Below are 10,582 nucleotides of genomic sequence, written 5' to 3'. Positions count from 1 at the left end.
AAGCGTTATAATCTCATATAACACTACTTTTTCAGGTATCCATTCATGGCAATGGCACAGAAAACTAATGCAAAGGTTTAACTAAAAAATGAGGGAAAATGTTTAGTCAGTTTCTGAAAATGCATAAGTAATGGTCATTCGGCATTCCATTCATTTATACCAAAAGATGCTAACCCCGGAAAAAGGATATCTCCATTCTCTAAAAGTTCAAACTTTGATCCAAACAAAAAGCTTTAAATTAAATTACAAGGTAATAATAAAACAGAAAAGGTAAAGAGATCCCTCCACATCCAGTATTACAAATATACAATTATAAGAAACATCTTCAAAAGGTTCACTTATCTTAAGGTACCACAGCAAAGATCATAAAAATTGGAAGCTACAGCCTTGAAAATAAACGAGTTTTAGAACCTGCTATGAAAACAGCCACTCCTTAGTTTTCACTTGAAACACTCAGCATACCAGTATTCACCCTCATTTTTTCATGAGCCTAGTGCCAGAAGATAGTACCAGGAACATAAGCTACGACATTTCTGCTGATCCAGTAAGGAAACACAATACTCTATACCAAACTTGATACATTTCTACAACCACCAAAACAGTCTTATTGATCCCTTTTCAAGGAACATGCTTAGTAAACCATGTTTTGTGCTTTAACTGCTACGTTCCAACAAGATCTAAACACAATAGAACTGTAAAAGATTAAAGTTGGAGCTAACATATAGTAACGAACAACTCAAATGGATTGAGAAACAGTCGTTTGAAATGCAAGTCAAGATGAAGCCATTACCAGTAGCCATTCAAAAACAAAAAACCTGAAACAAATTCGACCTATGCAAGCGTTTCTACATTCAAGGGCCTATTTTCTCAATTAACCACCACTCTGAAGAAAAATTAGTAACAGAACCTATCCTAACATTAGAAGATTCTGGATCAGCATGATGTCGGAACAACAAAACCAACCTGGTACTACATTATGGCACAATGATAATTGGCATTTCACAAGCAGTAGATTAGAGTGAATAGATGGAGGGCAGTGATAGGGATGAAAGAAATTGAGAATAAACTAGCTTCTCTTTTGCAAAACATTCATTCCATTTAAATTTTTCAAGGCTGTAAATTCCAAAATTCAAATCTTTGCAAACTTTAAGATAAGTAACACCAAGAAGATGGCCATTAATTACCCATTGGTATAAATAACCCAGAGAGCAAGCTTCTTCAGACCGCATGTTCCATGGCTTAGAGGAAGGCACCAGCAAACAAACGAAAGATAGATGCTTCTAGGGATTAACTTGTAGACAAGTAGATACGGTGTGGATGCTATTCTTGGGATCTTGAACCACTAAAAACTAGAACTGCAGAAAAATTAAAAGAAAAAAAGGTTTATAAAAACAGAAGCACAGTAATATCACAAATTGGGTAAGTAAAATGTAGTTTACCAAAGCAAAGGATAACAGGAAAGAACGAAAGGCCATTGACTTACAAGAAAAAAGAAAAATTCCTACAGCTACGGGATCAAGCAGCGATTCAGGTCCCTCCTCCAGCATTGCCCGCAATAGCTGCCTTCTAGTTTGAAACAAAACAAACAAAAGGGTCAACAATCAACATGAGCACATACTCCAATTACACAAAATCATTGGATATAACCAAAGGGCCTTACAGGTTCAACATTCCCCTCTCCATTGACTTGAGGTATAGGAGTTGATGATGCATTCGAAAATCTGGCAACAGAGAAAAAAAATATACTATAAGATACTAGTGCTACATGCAAACTCAATCCACAATTCACATACAAGAAACAACCCACTCACCTGAGTGCTCTTGCTTTCCTTTTATCTTCCTCCAAAGGATCAACCTTAGAAGGTGGTGCAAACCTAGCAAGACGAGCTTTCTTCTTTGCATCTTCATCAGCACCAGTAGAAGGAGTAGGCATTCCAAACCTGAAATTGAATCAGAATCAGTAAAGCAACACAATTGTATTCCAACTGATTTAGGGTTAACAAGAAAAGGGGGAAAACGAAAGAAAAACCTCTCAGCCCTAGCCTTCCTCTTCAGATCCTCCGATTTCGATGCCTCTGATCCCTGCGATGATGCGGACACAGTACCAAACCTGCAAGCGAATCAAAACCAAACCCCAATTGAATTCAAGAAGATGATATAGCGAAATTGGAAGGTGTGGCGAGAGCGAAAGAGAAAGGGTTAGACCTTTCTGCACGAGAATTGCGCTTCTCTTTCTCGGATAACTGGACGGTAATCCCGAATCGCTCAGCGCGGCGCATCTTCTTCTGAACATCGGAGAGAGGAGCATCGCTGGCGGGTTCTGGTTCTGGTTCGGGTTCAGTTTCAGGTTCGGCGGCGATTGGATCTGGTTGGGATTGGGGTTCGGATTGGGGTGGGGTGGGTTCTTCGGCTTCTTCTTCGGGTTCTAGGGTTTTGTTAGGGTTTTCCTGTGTGGGGGTGGTGTCGTTGGGAGAGGACGCCATTGGAGAGAGAACGGAGAAGATGAAAGAGAGAATCGAATTGAGCACAACACGCTGTGTGTGTGAGAACGTGATTGGAATGAATTGAATTGTGAGAGCAAAATCAAATAAGATGCGTTGTGCCCTTGGGAATTCCTTTTCTTGCTGGGTGCTTTATCATTATTTTTTCATAAATATAATCTTATCAGTGTCTTTATTTTATTTTATTATATTCACACTCACTATCTCATTCATATCAAATTTACTAGTTTTTTTCTCATATATCTTCCATCTTTTTTTTACCACGTCATTTATCATATATCTAAGTTGGATAAAGCTGAGAACAATACGAAAATGAGTTTGAGAAAATCTTCAAAATAACTTAAAGGAATTCTAAGTTTGACATTCACGATAGACCAGACGTACATACAAAGACCATCAATAAGCTCCAGGCATCAGAATCAAAGACAACTAGGGTATATATTTGTCGGCTAGGTCGCCATCCAGTGTTATTTCTAGCCATTCATTTACTACCTCCTCGGTCCCAAGTTTAAATTTACATGTACTTCCTAAAAAAAATCTAAGCTCTCAATCTTTCTCCTTCAAAGAGGTCATAATTGAGAGTTGGGAAGATGGAACACCTTTTCGACGACCCGTAGTTGAAGAATATCTAGTGTTCGAAGTAAAAAATGTGTTAATAAAATCTCTATAGAGAAAGAGCCACTTCAATCTCTCTTAAGATCCATACTGTCCTCGTATATCTCTTCATTTAACATTGTAAGCTTTGTTTGGAAGTTTATCTATATATTTCTATAACAGTGAAGGGGGTTTCACATTCTAAAGAGGAATGCGGGAATCCTTAATCGCGAGTTCTCAATAAGAGCCGCTATCACTAATCTCACTCATACTTTTCCTCCGTTGAATCAAACTCAACCATTGAAATTAGATGAAGAAATGAACGATTTTTTTTTCTTTGTTAAGTAAAAAAAATAAAATGAACGAAATTAAAAAGGGAGTATACCTTAGGGAAGTGAAAAGGAAGTTGGATGACCAACCAAGAACACTTAAGCTCTCAAACAAGGGACTCACCCTCAAAGGGCTACTCTCAAATAGATAGAATGCAAAGACTAGCATGAAAAATGCAAAGTCTAATTTTTTTTTTTTGCATTTATTAAAAAAATTGGGAAAATGGGCAATGCTCTAGAACGTGCCCTCCAAATTTAAATTTTAAATTGGAAATATAAAAAGGGTGCAAAGCCTAAAACGAGTAGTATGAAAAATTGGAAAGGTGAATACACTCGAAGTGATGACCCAATCACATATCTTTAGGATTTAGCATTGAATGTCAATTATAATCTTCATCTTTTTCATCGCTCAAAATATTACATTTTCCCCATTTAGTCTCCTACATTAAGTTTTTTTCCCAGACAAGTTCTATATAGATTACTTTTACTCTGCCAAATCATTATCGTTATATATTAGGTCACTTAAAAATATCATAATTTCCAAACAGATCTTTTGTTCAACAATCAAGAATTGGAAGACTTGACAAGATACTAGACAAGCAATTGGACCAAAAGGCATCACTAGCTCAAGGTTTCCTTTGCACTAGCTTGACATAATTTGATGATCAAACCAGGGTACAGATTCGACCAAAAAAAAACCAGGGTACAGATAACTGAAAAACTTGAAAAGATACTACGCATGCTCAATTTCTTATAAGTAGTCGGAAACAGCAATCTATAAAATTAAAACTAGTCCATTCCAATTAGAGTTTAATGGATATGCACTGTCAGTGCTATTTTCCAATTATATGCAGCTCCTGAATCTATAAACTTGCAATGACGCATAATGGAAAGGCAGGATGGATCTATTCTAGCATCTAAAACAAAAGCTAGATGATTTAAAATATCCACGTCCATTCATCGAAATAATCACTTAAATGTTACAAATATAAACCAATGAGAACTAAGGACTTAAAGTAAAATACCACTGAACCTACCATCATACATGGTACAACAAAAAATCCAGAATTCCATTTTCACATGCCCATTTCAGCTGCTATATACTGCATCCAGTCTTTGGTACATACAAGGGCCTCCACCGCCTCTGGTCGCAAGGAAGATCGATACTGATCCATTTCTTTGCTTTTCCTATCAAAGAAAGATTCAGAAGGAACAGTAGAAACTGGTATAGACAATATGTCCCGGGCCATCTTGGAAAGAGTAGGGTACTTGACTTTGTTTATCTTCCACCAACCTAATACATCAAAGTCCGGAACACGTGGCAACAATGATTCCTCCAAATACTGGTCCAATTCAGACTTCATCTGTTGGCTACTAGTTTCCATGATATAGGCATCAAAATCAGTAAGGCCATTATCTGTCGTCAGAGTTCCTCCTTGGGATTCCCCAATGAGGCTTCCAGCATCTCCTTCTGCATATGCTGCTGTGAGTGGCAGAGGATAGTTAACATACTCGTGAAACAGCTCATGAATTCCGTCATTGACAATCTTGACATGCACATGGGCATCCTTGCCATATATTTTTGTGAAACTGAACTCAACAAGCTTCATCTTGAAACGAGGATCCATAACTACAGCAGTAGCCAAAATCAGACTACAATCTCTCCAGTACTTACCAATCCTTTCCTGCATAGGTTTAGTTAGGTTGCTAATGAATGGATCCTCATTCATAGCAGCACGAGCCAGATCCAACTGCATTTTCCAAACTTCATGAAAGCAGGTAATAATAGCTGGATGAGTTGTCGTGAGAAGAATGTTGGCTGCATCAAAAAGGGGCTTCAAGTATGTGCAGAGGGTCTCAACAAGCTTCCAATCTTGAATAGATGGGGCTCCTTTGTAATCAGGATCATACGTGTCCAAACAAGAAAACACTTCCTTTAGTTCAGAAGCTGCAACCAGCATTTCATATGTTGTATTCCATTTGGTTAGGTCATCAATAAAAAGGCTTCTTTCACTGGGGACCTGAAGTTGCTGTTTGAGTTCCAGGAATTTGTCCTCATGTATATATGAAGTCTTCACATATTTCACACTATCCCGGATTTTACTGACTATATCTTGTGCCAAGCTCAACAAATCATTTGCAACATTGCTTAAAGTACGGGCAATGCAATTTCCAATTAGCAACTGACCATTGAGGATAAGTGGATTCTTCACAGAGAGCAAGGGTCTGAGATTTTCAAGAGAAACCTCAGTCAGTGCCTGATTACAAGTGATAGAAAACATCCTGCCCTGCAGATTCCAGTCCATAATGCAAGCAGCAACAGCATGGCTGATAGCTGTGTCAGAATCAGGGTATGGTTCCATCACAACATTGAGAACTCTCCTGTGCAACTTCCAATCACTATCCGAAAAATGTCCCGTAATTAACACATAGCCTACAGATTGACTTGAGCTCCAAACATCAAGTGTCAGACAAACACGTCCTGGTAATCCCCTAAAATACTTCACAAGGAATGACCTACCATTCAGGTAAGCAGCAACACAGTCTCCTTGAACAGTATTAAAGGACACCATGTTGAACTGAGGCTGCAGATTTTTGACAAATGCAACAAATCCTGGATGCTCAACCATGTGAAGGGGGTAATCATGCATAATGACCATCTTAGCAATCTCATGACGACAACGATCTTGGTCAAAAATTATGTATGGAGTGCTAGGGGATCTATAACGTCGCTTTGGTGTGCTAGTAACGCTAGCACCACCTCCCCTCAGCACAACATCTCCCTTTTGATGTGGAGTATATGGGGTTTCCTGATTCGGGTCTTGGTTACGCAGAAGAGTTGGGCACGCCCCCTTGGCAATGTGTCGTTTAAGGTGGCTGGTACCAGCAACTTTTGAACCGGTACTGTAGGCAAAGCTTTGCTTGCATTCATTGCAGTATGCCCTTCTACATCCATCACCGACTGTTTCTATGGTAAAGTGTTGCCAGACAATAGACTTCTTTTTCCTTCTCTTATTAGGCTGTGTATCTGGAGTATGTTCCTCATTGTTAAGTAAAGTTTCAGCATTTACTATCTCATAGCTGGGAATAGTTTGGGCACTGACTATCTCATAGTGTCCTTGAGAAGTGATTAACTGATTGCTGTGCAGTGGTTCACTGTTTACCAGCTCATAGTGAGTCATCATTTGAGAACTAGCTAGCTGATCATGGGACAATGTTTCATTATTAGCTAGCTGATAATTGGCCAGTGCCTCAGAATGGTCTAGATGATTGTTGGGCAACATTTCATACTCAGGTAGATGATTATGGGGTACTGGTTTCATGTCTGCATGATTACTGTCTGCCAGTGGTTCAGATCTAGGTGGTGATTCAGAATTGGGCAACGGTTCAGGTTGTGGCAGTTGATCTTCAGGAATCAAATCGAGATCACTGAATTGATGATTATCATGAAGAGTTTCTGAATAGGAGAGCTGAATGTTGGGATCTATGGTGGAATCGGCCAACTCAAATTCAGATAGAGCTTCAGACACAACCACATCATTTCTGAACTGGGCTTCATGCATGACGGTCTCATCAATGGTTTGTGCATCAGACATGGCTACCTCATTGCTATGAAGTGTACTGGACCCAACCATATCACTCCTGATCCGTGCTTCATACGTGACGGGCTGGATGTCAGACATGACTACCTCACAGCCCAGCTGTGTGTCAGACATGACTACGTCACCGCATGGCTGTGTCTCAGACATGACCACCTCACTGCTAGGCTGCGAGTCAGACATGATAACCTCATTGCCGTGCTGTGTTTCACATACAATCACCTCATTGTTTTGCTGTGTTTCAGATACAACCATCTCATTGTCGTGCTGTGTTTCACATACAATCACCTCATTGTTTTGCTGTGTTTCAGATACAACCACCTCTTCTGCATGCTGTGTTTCACATTCAATAATCTCATTGCTGTGATGTGTTTCAGATACAGCCACCTCATTGCTGTGCTGTGTTTCAGATACAATCACCCCATTGCTGTACTGTGTTTCCAATACAACCACTTCATCTCTATGCCGTGTTTCAGATATAAACACCTCATTGCTGCCTTGAGTTTCAGATATTGCCACATTATTACTACCTTGAGATTCAGAATTAACCACACCATTGTTTGGCAGAGCCTTAGAATTGACCACCTGATTGCTGCACTGTGTTTCAGATACCACCACCTCATTGCTGCCTTGAGTTTCAGATATTGCCCCATTATGACTAGTTAGAATTTCAGAATTTGCCACACCATTGTTTGACAGCGCCTCAGAATTGACCACCTGGTTGTTAGGTTGTGCTTCAGAGCTGACCACCGGCTTGTCAAGTGTTGCCTCCGAAGCAACTGGCTGACTGTTGTTTGGGGTCTCAACATTGCCCAACTGGTGGTTGGATTCTGGTTCAGAATTTCCCAGCTCATGTTTCAGAGATTCTTCAGCGTTGTCCAACTCATTTGCATCACCACCAGTAGCCTGGGTTTCAGATGCAGAAAGTCCCTTGTTAGGTTGCGCTTCGAAATTGGAGAGATTCTTGATGTGCTGAGAACCTGAATTTTGAACATTACTGTTAGATAGAGTATCAGATTTTGCCAGGTCATAGCAAGAATGAGAATCAGTACAAATTGACTCACTTTTTACATCAGGGGCCACCGCCAATTTGTTGTCTTCAAGAGTACCCATCTTGTCAGAGCTGATTGTCACATCTGTAACATGGGCCACCACCACTTCGCCTTCTTCAAGGGTAGCCATCCTTGTCTTGGTATATATCTTCCTGCTTTACCCTGAAGAAACCATTAACTAACTATTAGAATTGATATTCATCGTTAATCACAATCAGGAAACATTTTCCACGCATGGACATACCAAAGTAGATAACATGAAATCATTTGAGCATTTGGTATCAAGTTATCAACCCTCCCATGAAAAATATATAGCTATTTTATTAGCATTAACAATTAAACATACATTGCATTTGTCTAATAGAAAACTCCAACAAAGTATTATTTTTGGTCCCCTTCACTATTAAACTAGTTTTGGCTAACCTGTTATCAACTTTCAGAGTGTAGAAAAACTCCAAGGAAGGCTATGCTAACAATATGAAATAGAAAAATCAGCTTATAAGCATTGCACTTGGCATGAGTTTAGAGAAAACTCTTCACCAAATGTATTACATTCTTACTTTGTTAGCAACATGCCAAGATAGTGCCTATATATATATATATATATATATATATATATATATCCAATCCAAATCAAATGCTCAAACTAAATCACAGCTTAGAACTGATAAAAACTATATATCACACTTCAAAAGCAAAAAACAAAAGCAAACCACGACCGAGCAAACTAGTTTCAACGATCAATGCAGAACGATCATTTATACCACTATAGAATTTCGAAAAAATAGATCGCAGTTGAAGAGAAAACTGAAGAAGAAGAAGAAGAAGAAGAAGAAGAAGTGAAGTTAGGTTTGGGATGTACCAGCAGTGTGTGGAGAGAATCTGACGGTGAAAACGCGGTGGTGGGAAGCTCGGAAAGCGAGCTCCGGGAGGTCGGGAAGAGAGATCTGGGGTTTAGCAGAGGGAGATTGGGCTTTGGAAACCAACCCGATAACCTAATTGGACCTTCGACTTCGAGAGGTGGCTGGTCCTCAAAACTCAAAAGAGTTGAAAACTAGGGTAATGCTTTTTGGATTTCACAATTTGGACTCTTAAAGTCCAGTATTATTATTTAAATTAATTTATTGACTATTTCCTTTTTCATGGTTTTTTTTAGGTACGGAGTTTCTTTTTTTGTCACACCCTTTGCCTTTGCCTTTGCCTTGTCGTTTATTTCCCATTCGGAATGGACCCCAAAGCTTGCAGTCTCGCATAGCCCACACCTCGAATATATATATATATATATGAATAATACTAATACTAATAATTCATATTAGTTTTTTTGTCAAAATAATAAGAAGACTAGTACATTATGCTTTTTTCTCCTTCTAATTTCATAGTCAAAATAAAGATTAAGCATAAGTGAAGTCAAACATCACTTAAAAGTGAAGACCTTATTCATAATAAAAAACGATTCTCTCTTCAACTCAACAATAACGGCATAAAACTCTAAATATAAAATATCTAATTAAGTTTATGTAACAACGAAACTAAATCACAATAAATCACACCATCCAATCCAATAACATAACAAATCAAAACAAAACTCATATCAACTAAAATAAAATAACAATAGTTAACACATGTAATGTGCCTTCACAAAACAAAAACACGTTGGGTCAAACTCAATACACATACACCAACACAATTTAAAACCGCAAGGCTTGAAAAAAAAAATTAGAGTATGCTAGCTTGTTCAATAATGTGTATGTGTTCTATGTTGCAAGTGTTCTAAGGTTTGATACTCTTAGTTTGTAAGTACCCTTTGGCTTGATTTTCATCTTAATCAACCTTTGACCAAAAACAAAAAGCCTAATTCTAAATCACACACACCAAAGGGAGGTACGGCACACACAAACAGTGTTAGACAGGGAGATGGGAGAAATTAAAAATGGAGAATAGATCAAGAGAGACCAGAAGAGCAATGTATGAACAGATATATTGAGAAAAAAATGACCAAAGAGCTATGAAATGTACCAGTTGAGGTTTGAACTATTCTGTTTCTTTCCTCTTCTCCACTGGTTCCAATGTTCCTCCACAGATTTTGCCTTTTAGCTTCTGCTCTCTCAAACTGTTTGCTCTCAATGTTGAACTCAAATCCAATTAATATTTGAAGAACCTCAGCTCTAGGTATCCCAAACTCTCCTTCCCAGTAAAACAAACCTCTGCTGACACTACAAACCCTTAACATAGGAAATACTTACTTTGAACCCACTTCTTTCGAATTGCAGCAGCAAGCCACAACAGGATAAGTCCCTTTCTTTTTCCCAATCTTTGCTCTCCAACATCTTACTTTTTTTCGTGCCTTTATTTGGTATAGCCTATTTTATGCAAATATTTGGCTTCTAGCAAATGCTAGTCAATGCTGCACAATGCACACCACATTGCCATGCCCTAGAAATTTCCCCTTCCTTCTTTACAAAATCTCTTTGGTTATTTTCCTAATTACATCTTTCCTATTTGGTACA

At 38.6% G+C, this 10,582-nt stretch overlaps 2 protein-coding genes across 3 annotated transcripts; both read right to left on the bottom strand.

Moving 5' to 3' along the window:
• Positions 1-167: 167 nt before the first annotated feature.
• Positions 168-2,631, bottom strand: LOC130730403 (protein MODIFIER OF SNC1 11). 2 transcript variants are annotated; one of them, XM_057582409.1, is made up of 6 exons: positions 2,206-2,631; positions 2,030-2,110; positions 1,812-1,940; positions 1,661-1,721; positions 1,484-1,563; positions 168-1,355 (listed from the first exon to the last, which is right to left on the bottom strand). In XM_057582409.1, exons 1-5 carry the CDS (start codon positions 2,481-2,483, stop codon positions 1,528-1,530), a joined length of 585 nt encoding a protein of 194 aa, XP_057438392.1. In that variant the 5' UTR covers positions 2,484-2,631; the 3' UTR covers positions 168-1,355; positions 1,484-1,527. The 2 variants fall into 2 exon arrangements, with proteins under 2 accessions (XP_057438392.1, XP_057438391.1); XM_057582408.1 differs by having other exon boundaries at positions 1,484-1,566; positions 2,206-2,630.
• A 1,727-nt stretch (positions 2,632-4,358) lies between these two features.
• LOC130730402 (zinc finger BED domain-containing protein DAYSLEEPER-like) lies at positions 4,359-9,138 on the bottom strand. Its single transcript, XM_057582407.1, has 3 exons — positions 8,938-9,138; positions 8,088-8,237; positions 4,359-8,003 (listed from the first exon to the last, which is right to left on the bottom strand). The coding sequence occupies exons 2-3, from the start codon at positions 8,203-8,205 to the stop codon at positions 4,501-4,503; spliced, it is 3,621 nt and encodes a 1,206-aa protein (XP_057438390.1). The 5' UTR covers positions 8,206-8,237; positions 8,938-9,138; the 3' UTR covers positions 4,359-4,500.
• Between the last annotated feature and the right edge of the window lie 1,444 nt (positions 9,139-10,582).

The sequence above is a fragment of the Lotus japonicus genome, chromosome 1 (assembly GCF_012489685.1).
Source record: "Lotus japonicus ecotype B-129 chromosome 1, LjGifu_v1.2".
Taxonomy (NCBI): Eukaryota; Viridiplantae; Streptophyta; class Magnoliopsida; order Fabales; family Fabaceae; genus Lotus; species Lotus japonicus.
Note: the sequence above shows the minus strand (reverse complement) of the source record. Positions and strands in the feature narration are given on the sequence as shown.